At 47.0% G+C, this 15,219-nt stretch overlaps 2 protein-coding genes across 3 annotated transcripts; both read right to left on the bottom strand.

Moving 5' to 3' along the window:
• Positions 1–627: 627 nt before the first annotated feature.
• Positions 628–2,933, bottom strand: LOC133889654 (aquaporin PIP2-5). The gene is made up of 4 exons (XM_062330103.1): positions 2,514–2,933; positions 2,118–2,413; positions 1,486–1,626; positions 628–953 (listed from the first exon to the last, which is right to left on the bottom strand). The coding sequence occupies exons 1-4, from the start codon at positions 2,833–2,835 to the stop codon at positions 837–839; spliced, it is 876 nt and encodes a 291-aa protein (XP_062186087.1). The 5' UTR covers positions 2,836–2,933; the 3' UTR covers positions 628–836.
• A 484-nt stretch (positions 2,934–3,417) lies between these two features.
• LOC133887615 (pentatricopeptide repeat-containing protein At1g77360, mitochondrial-like) lies at positions 3,418–9,069 on the bottom strand. 2 transcript variants are annotated; one of them, XR_009903626.1, is made up of 3 exons: positions 7,414–9,069; positions 3,969–4,695; positions 3,418–3,827 (listed from the first exon to the last, which is right to left on the bottom strand). XR_009903626.1 is itself a non-coding variant. In XM_062327558.1 (2 exons), exon 1 carries the CDS (start codon positions 8,829–8,831, stop codon positions 7,440–7,442), a length of 1,392 nt encoding a protein of 463 aa, XP_062183542.1. In that variant the 5' UTR covers positions 8,832–9,069; the 3' UTR covers positions 3,849–4,695; positions 7,414–7,439. The 2 variants fall into 2 exon arrangements, 1 of the variants encoding a protein (XP_062183542.1); XM_062327558.1 differs by lacking the exon at positions 3,418–3,827 and having other exon boundaries at positions 3,849–4,695.
• Between the last annotated feature and the right edge of the window lie 6,150 nt (positions 9,070–15,219).

Genomic DNA, 15,219 nt, shown 5'->3' with positions numbered 1-15,219 from the left:
ATTTAAAAAATAAAAAATTCCCCTGCTTCTTACCCCGAGTTCAGTCAGGCCCGTCAATGGCCCAACTTTGAATCCTCCTCCCTCGGGCGGAGTCGTCCGGGCCGATCAAGGAAGGGAAGTGGCCGGCGAAACATCGCGACTCCTTTTGGGCCGAGCCACTACCCCACCGCGGTGTTTTGTCTGTACCTATTACTGCTCCATCCCGGCCACGAAAATGCCCGCCCGCCACTTCGCCTTGCCGCCACTTTAACCAGATAAGCACACTTGGGGATGCAAGCAGGACAGGCTTGCGGGTTTTAAGATTCACTTAACTATAATTATAGTTATATTTTTGGATCCATTTTTGTATTAGTAGATGGAAAATAAAGTAGTATACAGGCTCTTGTATGGGTTAGTAGGCTGTCCATTTGCATCGATCCCTACATGCGACATATGTTGCTCTTGTAAATTAATGGTCGTAACAATCAACTAGTACTAGAAGAAAGGCACGTAGTAAGAAATGCTGGAGCCTGAAGATACACATCAAGCGAAAAACATTCAACTACGTCATAAAACTTGCGTACACACTTCTTGTTGTTCTTCTTGCCCAGCTGTCCAAATGCAAACGTACATTCATACACGGACACGTAGAACAGCACAAGCACACTTGGAAATTAAGGAACTGCCAGCAAATGCAGCGAAGTCGTCGGAAGATACAGACGCGGATCGATCACATGCATGCATGACGAGGACAACCCGAAGCAAATACGTAGGCTGGAGGCCCTATGATGTATCTACAGTTTAACGCCTCCGATCGATGTTCCAGCGGCCGGGAGGCTATAAGTATGATCTTCTAGCTAGTCCCTGCTGAAGGAGGCGGAGGAGCCCAGCTTGGAGGCGTTAGCTCTCAGGACATACTGGTGGTAGGCGGCGGCGATGGCGGCGCCGATGAGTGGCCCCACCCAGAAGATCCACTGCAGCCACACACCACAACGCAGGTGATGTAAGACATCTCAACTGATCGCCGAGATCGATATTAAGTTATGGTAGTAATAATTTGATGTCAATAATGGTTCTGTCCTTCTGTGTAGAAGCTATTGGTGTACATGTGTAACAGTAAGACAAGGCAGCATTAGGTGCATAGGCTAGAGTTTTCCCGGTAGGTCCAACGGTTGGTGGGAAGAGATTAGGCTACGTGCTTAATTTGTTGCAAATTGTGTTTTTTAAGTAGCTGGCTGCAAATGTCATAGCAGTACGTAAGCTAAACTAGGCGTACTAAAAGAACTGCAAATTCATCAACTGAGGGGTGACATCTGCTGATCAGTTAAATTATTATGTGATGGAGCCTTATCCTGAGCCTATCGATCGGTTCTGTCTGCTACTTGTGGACTTATGGCTGAGAAACATCGCGAAAGCTATTTGATTATCTGAGCCATGAGCAGTCGTGCTGTAAGCCATAAGCAGATGGATGAATTGGGAGGCGAGAAGTGTTTGTGTAGGACGTACGTGGTCATCCCAGGCCTTGTCGTTGTTGTAGATCACGGCAGCGCCAAGGCTCCTGGCCGGGTTGATGCCGGTGCCGGTGATCGGGATGGTGGCCAGGTGGACCATGAACACGGCGAACCCAATTGGGAGAGGAGCAAGCACCTGAACAAAGCAGACAGTGAAAAAGGTTAGTATGATGGTAGACATGGATGGCTATGATGGCTCTGAATTCTGAAATACTGTCAGTGGCTGAAGTTTTAATCTAGTAATATGCTCCCAGGCTAGCTAGTCTTCCAAGAAAATTAATTTTTTAGCTATGATTGGTGTTGCATTTTAAAGCAGTAAAGGTGATAATCGGGTGCTGACATACTAGTTAGCAAAGGGTAATTTCCACAATATGTGCTTAAGCACAATCTATCTTGATGTACATTTACTTTAGGATTCGTACTTAGAAGGTTAGATGAAAAAAAATATATGATAGATAAGAGAATCAACAAGTAGATGAGAGGATGAATAGTGAGATAGAGAATACTACGTGGTGAAGTTATATTTCCCTACTAAGGAGTTCCAAATATGAGATAGATTACAATAAACAACTACTTTGAAAACAAGGATAACTGCCTTTATATGTTCCAAAACCATATGCTACTTACCGGGACGTGGGAGTCACGGGCGTTGCGCTTGGGGTCGGTGGCGGAGAAGACGGTGTAGACGAGCACGAAGGTGCCGATTATTTCGGCGGCGAGCCCGGTGCCCTTGGAGTAGCCGTCGCTGAGCTCGTTGGCGCCGCCGCCGTAGCGCACATAGTAGGCGCTCTGGAAGCCCTTGACGAGCCCCACGCCGCAGATGGCACCCAGGGACTGCGCGATGATGTACAGCACCGCGCGCACCAGCGATACCTTGCGCGCCAGGAACAGCCCGAACGTCACCGCCGGATTGATGTGGCCACCTGCGTCGTGCCCACGCGACACACGCGCGGTTAAGAACCTAACGTTGCTTGGTTCGATCTTCACGTGATGCATGCATGCACGTGCTGTGATGTTCTTTACCTGAGACGCCGGCGGTGCAGTAGACGAGGATGAAGATCATGCCGCCGAAGGCCCAGGCGATGCCGAGGATGCCGACGCCGCCGCACGCCGCGTCGGGGCCCGACGCCGACGCGTCCGTCTGGTGCTTGTACCCGATCACGGTGGCCACCGTGATGTAAAGGAAGAGGAGCGTGGCCACGAACTCGGCGATCACCGCGCGGTACAGGGACCACTTGGTCAGCTCCTCCGCGTCGATCAGCGGCGCCGGCGGCGGGTCCGAGTAGTCCTTGGCCGCGTACTCCCCGCCCTCTGTCGCCGCCGCCGCCTCGATGTCCTTCGCCATTGTTACACACCAAATTCAAGCTACGCACCTCTCGAGCGCGCGAGCTCACGTACGCTGCTAGCAAGCTCAGCTGACAACTCTGTGTGTGGTGCGAGCCAGGTGACGAGCAGCCGAGGCGAGGCGAGGTATTTATGGGGGTGAGACCGAGACTCTGGTGGTTCGTGACAGGAGCAGTAGACTGCTTCATGATTAGATTCTTTAGTGATATGTTTAGTCAGAGATAAGGCCCGGCCGGGGCTAGACCGCTAGAGTGCCTGGTTAGGGAGGTTTCAGGGTTATAATTTTGCCGCCCACAACCGACCAAAGCGCTCATCACCATAGATAATTCTGGTGGCTGTGCCTAATACGGTGGCTGGCTAACTTTAACTAGTGGTCCGGCCAGTTTAATTCAGCGATGGGTTGTGTATGTTTGCGTTTGAGAATTTGTGGTGATGGAAGACGCAGGCGCAAGTCTGATCAGTGGATGCAGTAAACAATGACCATGTCTCTAGGAAATGCAACCCCCTATATCATTACCCACGCATGACTTATCTCAGCCATCTACTCTACCATATAATATTTATTTATTTGTTAATTCTCTCACCTACCCTTCCAGATAAGACGTGTTCAAATGCTCTAGTAGAATTTTCGTGTTCATGCCTTTGCCGTGCTTGTGCCAAAGATTAGTGACTGTTGATATCAGATGGACTGATTGCTTTATGTTCCTCACTGGTAGAGCTAGATGCGGCTTCTACTTGGTTAAATAACTTTGTTCTTGGCTTTGTTCACTTGAAGAATGCTAAAACAGATTGAGTAAATACCAGAGATGCATTCCTGAGTTCCGGGAATCAAGGAATTATTATACCTGTGTACCACCAGCTGGAGGCTGCTGGTTTGCACATAATCACGGTCACTACAAAAAATCTTGTTAGAAATTTTTATGCTATGGTTTGTATGGCAGCGCAATGTACCTCTCCGCCAATGGAGCAGCCGCTCAACCAGCAGTTCGGTTGCTGCCAATATACAAGATGGACAAGTAAGCACCACGTAGAGGCACATTGCAAGAACCACTTGCTTGCTGCTAACAAAATCTAGGAAGTAAGTTCTCTGAAAAAAAAGTTAAGATTGTAATCTGGAGCTTGATTAGGTACAACCTAAATGGCGTGTGGCGTGCCGGCATTGGCTGTATCCAACCTTTATTTGGAAGGAAGAAAGGTGTACAAATTTGCAGTAGCACAGTTGATTATGCCCTGTCATGAGGTCATAGGCACTTTCCTGAATCATCGAAACTGCAAAGCCGGGAACCACACGGATTGAGTCGCAACGAGCAGTGTGCTAGCGTATAAACGCTATTTAGAGGTCCTGTTCCCTTGCTTATCATTTCATCAGGCCACATCATGCGTGTTTTGTCCAGAAAATCGCACACAGTGCGAGCTCAAATCGCAACCAGAAATTGCATACAGCTAGAACCGTCTTCAAATAAAGCTCATCAGTGGCTGCCGTTGCGTTGCTTGTGAACACAACAGCTCAAGACGCTTTCCCGTCCATGAAGCCGGCCACAGCACAAGACAGAAAGTAAAGCCTTTACTGTTTTCTTGGATGCTACCTTGTTCACCAATTGCGACCCCTGAAACGCGAGCCTGTGCAGTCGAGGTCCGCGCTGATTACTGTTGAAGCACTGTAGCAACTGTAGTGATTCATCTGCACTGTTCATCACGGAAACGGGTGGCCGATAATGGTAACTTGCAGTCGCAGTTGTGACTGCACCGATCCCGTCGCACAATGTTCCATCCTTGAGCCTCTACTGTTTTCTTGGATGCTACCTTGACCCCTGAAACGCGAGCCGCTCATCTCGTCATGAAACTCTTGCAGGGTTGACACCTGGGTACACCACAGCCATCAGATTACTATAAGCAAAAAGAACAGGGATAGAGCAATTGCACGGTGAGGCTGGAACCTTATAATTTATAAGCATCTATGGTTAAAATGAGCTGGACGGCCCGGATCCTATTCACGCCGGATTATTTGATGGATTTCTACAACTGCGCTGCGCTGGCATGCAGGGCAACAGATTCTCTTCTTCAGTTCACTTTGATCAAACAAAGAGAATTCCATTGCACATACAAACAACGATTGCTCGTCCAAGTCAAGATCCGGCTGACATTGGAGACTTGCAGTGCGCTATTCATATCTACAACTACGATTACTCGTCCAAGTCAAGAAAGAAACTCGCAGCAATCAGGCATATATTATACGTATGTGTATAGACCAATAATTTAGGATTAGATAGTAAAAGAATTGTATGCCAAGAGAGCAGATCTCGGATCCACAATATACAGTACTAGAATTCTATACAAATATCAGAGGTGTCGAATGACTTGTCACATATAGATAGGAGATCTGCTTAAAATGGAAAACAAACTAATATGTCAAAAGTTCAAATTTTGCTGGGGGAATATTGATATGAATTTTTTCCCAAAAAAACAGAGAGCTCAAGGCTTCCTCCATGAAAAACAGCAGTTTAAAAGTTCAGGTGAAGAATATGGGGAAAGGATCAGCATAAGTGCATGAGTGCATGACAGCCAAGAATATTCAGATATTACAGAAACCGATTCATATTTCAGAAAGCCTATCACATGTTAAGGGTATAATAGTCAATGGCATCAGAGTAATCTCCTAGCTAATATATGCACAAATAAAATTGGTACTATCAAGCATAGTTTTTAAAGCCAGACCAACCTTCGATTTATGGTTTTTTGGTTCAACCAACAGTCCAACGAAAAAGTCACCGTTTAACAACTAGACCTACAGACACCAAGTTTCATGTCAAACATGAGAACTAATCCAGTGTAGTTATAGGGAGGCTTTGCTCCGACCTTAAGTTCGTGGGTTCAAACCCCCTTTACCCCTATTTTTAGTTCACAACTAGACCTAAGGGCGCTAAATTTCATGTCAAACACAAGAACCAAACCAGTGTAATGATAGGGAGGCTTTGCTCCAACCATGAGGTTGTGGGTTCAAACCCTTCCCCTATTTTTGGTTCACAACAAGACTTAAGGATGCTAAGTTTATATCAGACACAAGGACCAAGCCAATGTAGTGATATGGAGGCTTTGCTCCAACCTTGAGTAGTTGAGTTTGTGGGTTCATACCCCTTTTCCCGCAATTTTTGGTGTTTCCAAGCATTTATTCTACAGCCTACATACAACTAGTCCTCAACCTTGGCCAAGTCGCCACGTAGTTCCCAGCTTTGGCCAACCCACATAGTTCTCGACTTCTCGGCCTAGCCGGCTAAGCAGTTCAAGTAGCTGGTTGTTAAGTGGTTTTGTGTGAAACTAGGCATTCAACCGGTTTTTCCAGTTCGAATGCAATGTTGGTCCAATAACAAAACCAGAATGAGTTAGACTCCGGCTTTTCCACTTGAACCGCCAGCCCAGTCCAGCTTTTAAAACTAAGATATCAAGGTAATTTACATGTTTTCAAGCCATGCAAAGTGACCTTAAGGTTCAAGAAAAATGACGTTCAGGATGGAAACGTCAACATTTTTCATTGTAGGCCTAGTGATATGGCATCTTCTTGTTATCATTCCATATAGTGCCACCGAATCTACACAAACCAAGAGGTTTATTCCTGAGGAACACAAGGCAAGAGACTCTAGGGTCAACATAGAAGGGGCATAAAGCGTACCTCATTAACATGTGAGCAAAACAGTCCAAGAAACCACACGCTTCATATTGCAATTAAATCTTTCTCCAAGAGGACCAAAAGCATTTGAAAAAGCTACTGAGTAGGGTACAAGGAAAAAAGAATATTGCATAGAGAACACCGCTTCGAGTTTGGAGTATGACAAGGAAAGAAATTCCTGAAAGCTTTAGAATTAAGCATCTCGGTTTCCACTGGTAAGCTATGTTAATTGGCTAAATCTAAGCTCAATACGACTTGGCTCGACTAATCAAAATAGGAAAACAAGGAATTGAGCATGAATCACATGTTGAGTTGCTTTCGTTTTGCTAGGTAATCAGAATATCAATTGCACTTAGCTTGTAAGCAATTTTGACAAGAACACGACAACTAGTGATGGAAGTGATCAGAGAAAAACAGCTAAGCACAAAACAAGGGCATGACTATGGAGTCATTAGATGAAAAGTGCGGAAACACTCTATATTCAGCAAATCAAGGTAGTGAGTTTCTTTCTCCATTCAAGTTTCTCAAAAGGGTGCAAGCTCAATTAATCATCGTTCCTCAAATATAACAGTAAAAGGGATCAAGGGTTCAGTGGCTTGGCAAGGAAAGAGATGAAAAGGTATTAAAAGGAAGGGACATGACAGTAGTCAACATAACAGACCTTTTCGTAGGCCTTACATTGTGTCAAGGTACTCAAACATTACCAAACAAGGAGAGTAACCAGCCAAGAGCAACAAAGAACTAACACATACAAGAACTTGGTAGTTTAATAATAACTTTTCACCGTATAATAAAAGAAATCTTGAGGTCTAATTAGGAAGTGAATGACATAAGATCAGATGATGATCAGTGATCGCACATTATCAATGGCATTTACTAACACAGTCAATGACACCCATATGGAAGAAGACATACCAGCTGATTAAACCATTCATGTGTAGCTATCGTCGCTTCAACCTTCTTGCAATGTGGTCATACGATTGGTGCCTGTCAGCCTTAGCAAACACGCGCTTCATATTCTCAATGGTGGACTGAGGCAACTCAATTCCCATGTCAATGATCTCATCAGCACGCTTCTTCACCTCAGTTAACCTGCCAAAGTCAAGCAGCCCCGCTATTAGCTCTCTAGCAGAGTCCTCAGCAGGGGTGATGTGATGCTCCACAACGCAGCGCCACACGTTGATCGCTGCACAAGGGTTAAACTCCTTAGAGAACAGGCTGATAGCAGCGGCACAGTTGGACGCAGTAGGCAGTTGCTCGTTCTTGCTCATCTCCGAGAGGAAACTCTCAGCCTCTCGAGCCTTGCGGTGCCTGATGAACCCCTCCAGTATGGCATTGTACGTGACAGAATTAGCAAAGACGCCATTGAGGGGCATTTCATCTAGCATGCCAATGGCATAGTCGATGTTACCAACATTGCAGCAGAGGCCAATCATGGCGTTGTACATCGAGAAATTGGGCACGAGACCAGCTTCAGAGACCATCATGTGCCAGATAGCTATGGCGCTGGTGTAGTCGCCCTTACGGACGATGAGATCGACGGCGTTGGCGAAAAACTTGATCCCCGGGAAGCAGCCCTTGCTCCGCATCACCTGCAGGAATTTGAGCGCCTCGTCGAACTGGCCACCGCGTACAAGCGTGGAGAGGAAGGCGTCGTATGCGGGCACGTTGCCTGCGTCCCAGCCGACGCGGACGACCATCTCGCCGAAGGTGCTCTTGGCGCGCTGCGCGTTCCCCTCCTCCTCCCACGCCTCGAGCAGTATCGCGAAGGTGTCGGCGTCAGGCGCAACGGTGGCCTTCGTGCGCTCGAACATATCCTGCGCCGCCTGCGCGCGGCCCTCGGTGCGGCACATGGCGGAGAGGAGTGAGTTGAGTGCGACGGCGTCGGGCTTGAGGCCGTAGCTGCCCATGACGTCGAAGGCCGCGGCGGCCTCCTTGAGGTTCCCGCGGGAGCAGTAGGAGGCGAAGACGGAGGCGAAGGTGGCGACGGAGACGAGCCCCTCGCCCTCCTGCTTCATGGAGCGGATGGCGTCCCACATGGGCTCGAACATGGCGGCCTTGCCAAGGATGTCGACGAGGAGGTTCCATGCGTAAGCGGTGTGGGTCACGGACCGCGCCGCCCAGCGGAAGAAGCGGACGGCGGACTTGGGACGGGAGTAGCAGACGCGGGACTTGAGCACCTGCTCCGCGACCTCCGCCATGGGAACGATGCCGCAGGAGGACAGCGCCGCCTCCACCTCCCCTGCCGGGACGCGGCCCAGGATCTCCAGGAACGCCTCCACGCTCGGGTTCGCCTCCTCCTCCCCGTCGGGGCCCTTCTCGGCCGCGCTCATCGGCGTAGGCGGCGGGTACCTTACTTCGATCTGCTGCTACTCTAATCTTCTACTTTTTGCCCACAATTCCGAATCCTACTATCTCTCGATTCGCGTCTGGATTTCAATCCGTAGAACATGGAGTTTATCTCACTGGAGTTTGGAATCGAACAGCTATGCGACCGAGCAGTAGCGCCGTCGAGGCATCGTGGAGGTGGAGACCGCCATGGTCGAGCACTTTAGCCGGCCGAGGCAACGACAAGGGCCTGAATCCTAGTCCAATAGACTTACTTGGGCCAACACCGCTCGCGCTTGGCAACCAAAGTGAGCTCTAGGTAGGCCTAATTATGAAGCCTTACCGGGCCAAGCCTCCGCCGTGGACCCGATAATCGGGCTCCATATGGGCCTAACTATGAAGTCCAATAGACTTACTGTTTGATCTCTGAATGAATGCTTCTGAGGCGTGGGCAGGGGAAGATAATTCTATCAAACCTGATCTTATGTATTTAAAAGCTGGACTTAATATATGATGTGACATGTGGTGTAAATTGTCATAAAATATATGAATGAGTTAAAAAAATTATGGATGATAAAACAAAGAAGAAAATAAAATATCACGTGTCACATTATAAATTTAGTCTAGTTCTTAAATATATGAGATCATGTTGTCTCATGAATCTTGGGAAGGGGCGGATCCAGGGGTGGAATGGGCTCAAGCGCCCTTGCCCCATCTTATACGGGAGCCCACCAAATCCCACTTTAATTTTTGATATAAAAGAGAAAGAATAATTAAAGAAGAAAATGATGAAGAATAAGAAGAGAGATCATTCACTTGGTGGCTCTGAATCCGCCGTTGGGTGTGGGTGACAAACCAGGTGGTCTCTGAGTAAACTGATGCTGAGGAAGTGAGCAGTGACTAGAAACAGGAATGATTAGCGTGTGGCAAACCATTCTGTTCTCTCAGAGTTGTAAGCTATAGGTGTCGTTGAGAGAACCAAGCTGACGCTCGCGTGGCTAGCTCCGACGGTGTTCGGGTAGCCCACCCAGGTTTGATCCCTAGAGACGTTCCTTGCGTGTCTCATGGGGGATTTATTCCTCAAAAAGGAACCAAGTTTCTATTCGGTTGGTAGAGGTAGCAAACGAGCTACACGCCCGTCTAGATTTGAACTTAGACGCTCATCTCTTTCTTAGTTAGTATCCAGGGTAGTTAGCCCTGTGTAATTCCAAAAAAAAAACGTGTAGTTGATAATGAACTTGACATCTTTTTGCCACCATTTCAGTTGACCATCGGCCCGTCGCCGCACTTACCAGCTGAAAGCTAAAGGTGAGAGTCACAGCTAGCTGCTGATTACGAAAGCAATCGCGTTGTTAGTTTACTGAAGATGCTGCAGCAAATAAACCACACGCATCGATCCAAAAGCCGTCAAGTGAGCGCGCGTACCACTACCCCACAATGTGGTACGTAAATACATAACCAGCCCTTCATGATTGGTTGCAGGTTTGAAAAACCAAAGTAAAGAGCGACACGAAGTTTCAGTCAGATAAGGTTACCCGATTAATTAGTCCGCAAGTTAATGACAAGCTTGCTCCAACTGATATACCGTGTGCACCAGCCGCTTGATCCGAGACTCGATCGAGTGACTGTCGAGCAGTCCGGTACGCATACGGTATTGACCCGGGCGCGCTGGCTAGCTCCATAATTCTCCCTAGCTTTTGATCCGGAACAGAGCAGTGATGGCGAAGGAGACCCGGCGCTGCAAGCAAGAGATGGTAGGCCAACGCATCTGCGTCATATAATATATCTCGCTGCTACGTCGATCGCGCCTCCTCTTGATGTCAAACCGGCGCACGAAACCGATCGGCGATCGAGACGGCGGTGGTGGTAGCAGATTAGGACAGAGATCGTAGCCCAGACCCGTACAGGTCATACACGCGGCCGTCGTCATTGGCTGGGTGACGCCGACACTTGTGATCCTTCTTCTTCATTTCGCTGTACTCCATCCCGTTTTGTTGTTGTTCCTCTGAGACCATACCACGATTCACAGGCGCTAGCTTCATCGCATCGACATGTATGTAACCCACTTTCCAGCTTTGTTGTAGAGTCCATATTGGCATTGCTCATCAGTGCACGGCACTACGGCAGAGGTTGTAATGCTGATACATTGCACACGGTTGGTGATCAGGTTGAAGAGAGAGCAATGAGCCAATGAGTGCTCGTACAGTTGGGCTCTGCATTACTGCATGCATGGGTAAAAGCAGTGGGATGCTGCCCGTTGGAGTACAGAAGCGCCTACGTGGCAGCGCCCACGTGGAATCAGCCAGTGAGCGCACGCCACATTGGCTTGTGCGCGCGGCTCTCTCGTGGCCTGGCTACACCGCTGGGCACGTACATGCACCGCGGACGCCACTGCAGCGTGCCCCAGGCGATAACGACTGGGCCTTGGAGGGTACTGAGATCGCCGGCCGGAAGAGGGACGATAACTACTCCAGGGGACACTGCACACACTATGCGCTGTGGTCACAAATGGCCACCATTAATTTGCCAAGCTTGTCCCATGCTCCCGTTCCAGCTCGTACCATTTGTAACTTGTGAGCATGAACCGACGTTTGTTTGTGACCCTTCTATCCTCCATGCACAAATCGTCGAGTGGATCGGTCTGTACAAGCAAGTTTGGTCGAGCAGCTCGAAATGCTGCTAAGAAGACGAAGCACTGTATTTGGTTAGTGATAACAGTGTTCTTATCCCTTTCGAAAAATAGCAGTGTTCGCAGAGCTTCTTGGGATCAAGGTGGGCCATGGCCCCCCTGCCCTCCAGTCCTGCCTAAAAACAGTATCCCCTCTAAAATCTTCTCTAAGCTTACCCCCAACGATCTTTTTTTTTAACTTGGCTCCTCCTGTAACCTTCTTGTGGCCACTGATGTTCTGGTCATGTTTTTGGATGCTTGCCAATCGCGGTCACCTGTCATGTGGCTTACGCTGAGCTCTCATCTCAAAAGACGGGCCACTAGTCTTTACACTGTAGTTGAAAACACTGTCGTGCCTGTAGTAATCTTTGAAGTAGTACGGGAAAAAGACGCTCTGCCTGTGCATATCCATACTAGTGATCACAAAATTTTAAGCTCTCCGAAAATATGCCCGATCAATAGCCACTAGTGGTGGAATTTTTAGAATTTGTTTTTTTAAAAAAAAATCTATGCATGACCTATGAGAAAATAATGTTGAAAATAAACCATTTTCGATGCCATGATATTTGATACCGTGGTTGAATAGAGCAGTGTCATGACAATTGATTTTGTTGTAGCTACCTCGTGTGATTTGAAGTCTAAAATTGAGGATCGGTAGCACTACCTCAAATATCATGGCGTTGTGCTATTCAAGCATGGCGTCAATTGTCACAGCGTCGTGCAAAGAGATTTATTTTCAAAAATTATTTTCGTAGAGGTCTATTGGTAGAATATTGTAACACCCTAATTTTTCAAATTTTCAAGTTCCTAAAATTTTGCTAGATTGAATTTAGATTTTAATAAATAGTATAGGATAAAACCTATTTTATAAAATAAAATGCAATTTGACATATGATATATATTGCTTGTTATGCATTTGTGTTGGAAATAGGCATGTAGGGTTTATTTGATTTTGTTGAATTTTATTTGGCTTGGTTTGATTTGCCTTTTGCTTTAGAATTAGAAAATAGAAAGGAATATAAATAGAAAAGGGAAAAATAATAAATTCCTAAACCTAACCCGGCCTAACTCTCTCTAAAGCGGAGTACTCGTGACAACATTTTTCAATAAGTTCCAACCATTTGATACATGTATTGCTTGGTGCGGAGGTATTCAGAACTACTACCGGAGCAAACTAAATACCTTCACAAGCCCGTCCACTCACACCATCGATGTTCAAGCCTAAATGATCACAGCTACAGAGGTATTCAGCTTACCTTAATATTAGATCATCATGTGGTGAGTACGGTAAGTGCTAAAGCCAAGGGAGACCAACGGTCGGTGCTTAACCAATGCAAGACGGTCTACGATATCCGGACTCCCTCCCCGAACTACCCCGGGAACCTCCACCAGGGCAGATAATACCCCTAACACCATCCATATCTCGTCTCATTCTCACATCTCAACCATCTCAACAACATAATCAATAGTGTGAAACATTAAGTAAGCCCTAAGCTCGCGAACAATAGCATCATCGTCGCTCGACTTCTACCGAGGACCTATATATTGCTAAGCATGTCAAACAACTCTTAGGATAGACATCAACAATATTATTGAGGTGACAAGGATGAGGATAATCAACAATTCAAGGTAGAGAATATACAATACAATATAGGTTCTACCTATTTTTGCTCGATATCAACTCGCTACTCATGCAAACATACATAAGCATAGTTTATCAAATTTTGACTTCATTCAATTCAACATAAGGGTTCAATATGCTTAGATGCTTTTCTTGCTGCTGCTGGCTGCCTGATGCTACCCGCACAGAATTCACAGAAGTGAGGTGCCTCGGTGTTGCCCTCGCTCGCCTGAACTATTAGATCGACGCTCTCTAAAAGAAACACTATGCATAAATAAATGAACAATGCAACAAGAATACATAAAATGTATGCTCAAGTAATAGTGGAGCGCCGAGACTCGAAAATATTCGTAAAAGACCGCTAAGGGGCTAGGGCTTCAAAGCATGAAACCTCGGATAAGCCAACTTAAAGTGCACCAAGCTTTCAGTGGTCGGCGGTTAGACTGGCCAAAGGGTGGTGGTCAGACCGGTGGCCAGCAGAGAGTTTTGGGGGTTGACAATCAAACCGATGTTGATACGGCGGTGAGACCGCCCACCAACGGCTAGACCAGCCCTAGCAGTGGTCTAACCCCTGTATAGAGCCCTCACTTCGGACCTTCCAGTCCCAACTGGCGATCAGACCAGCCCATGCAAAGGTCAAACCGCTAGGCCTTGCCGACAGCACCCTTGTGGGGTTGTCGGCGAGAGCTCCAGCGAGACTCTCAACCACTGAGGGTACCTAAATACTCTATGGGACTAGTGGTGCCACGTTCCAAATTCTTAATCACGCATTTAAGAAAAATGAGCTCTAGAGTCGTGTTGCTAGTTGATGAGTAAGTTTCATGACCCTTAGACTACCCATAACATGTTCCCTCTAGGCTTGGAAAAGACCACAACTCGAATCAACAAAAAATCCACTCGAGAATAGCTTTTCTGGGCTGACCTGGATATTCCGGTCTCACCCGGATATTCCGGATTCAGCAGAAATCGTCCGTCGAATTGTGTTCAAAATTGGTTAGGGTTTAGAGTGTGAAATTGGTTTAGAATCATTTAGTTGGGGCATATGCACATTTGTGTAGAACAGATTTGTAAAGTGAGTCAAATCACCCGAGGAGAAAAGTTATGAAGAACCCAACACTGTGTCATCCGGATAATCCGATCAAACCCGGAGACTCCAGGTAGTTGTATTATCAAGTAACCGAGAGCTTCGTTTAGAGCCTCACTTGGAGTGTTCGGCACATCCCGGATAGTCCAGACCAATCCGGAGGTTCCGGGTTAAGTTAGAACAGTGGCTAACTGAGAACCTTCACTGGAGGATGGCCCCGATACTTCAGAACCCGGATATTCTGGATTCACCCGGATACTCTGGGCCAGTCAAACAAAAAGGCAACAACCGAGTGCCTCTTCCAGACTTCCACCGGAGGGTCCGAACCCGGATACTCCAAACCAATCCGGATACTCCGAATGGCTGTTATTTTTCGGATTTTATTTAGATCGTTTAGTATTACGTTGATTCGCATAACTTATGCTTCTAGCATGTTTTGAAGCTTTGTGTATACCTTTTGCATTTCATTCATACTCATTGTATTGCACGCATTGATCCTTTTTAGAGAACGCTGACCCGTCAATCCTAGAGCCCCAGGACGATCCCGGCGCGCCCCACCTATTTGAGTCAGCGCATCTAGGCAAGCAACTAAGCATATTGATCTATCTTGTGTAATTGGATAAGTCCAAAATTGATGAAATATGCTTATGTATGCATGCATGTTTAGCGAGTCAGTGTCGAGTACCAATGGGTAGAACCTATACCAATTGCATTCTTCTACTTCGAATACTTGTGTATTTACATTCCTTGTAGCCTTATGATGTTGTCAATGTCTAGATATGAGTTCGACTTATATGCTTAGGTCATTCGGTAGAAGTAGAACGGCGGTGCATCCCGTTGTTCGCGAGCATAGGACCTTCTTATGATTACATACACTTGTTGAGGTTGAGATGGTTGCATGAGTGGTGAGTATGAGACGTGGTGTGGGCGGTGCTAGGAGGTGTTTTGTCCTGCCCGGATGTGGAGTTCCTCTGGGTAGATCGGTAGAGGAAATCGAACATCGTAGACCGCTTTGCGCCG

Source organism: Phragmites australis, chromosome 13 (genome assembly GCF_958298935.1).
Source record: "Phragmites australis chromosome 13, lpPhrAust1.1, whole genome shotgun sequence".
Lineage (NCBI taxonomy): Eukaryota > Viridiplantae > Streptophyta > Magnoliopsida > Poales > Poaceae > Phragmites > Phragmites australis.
Note: the sequence above shows the minus strand (reverse complement) of the source record. Positions and strands in the feature narration are given on the sequence as shown.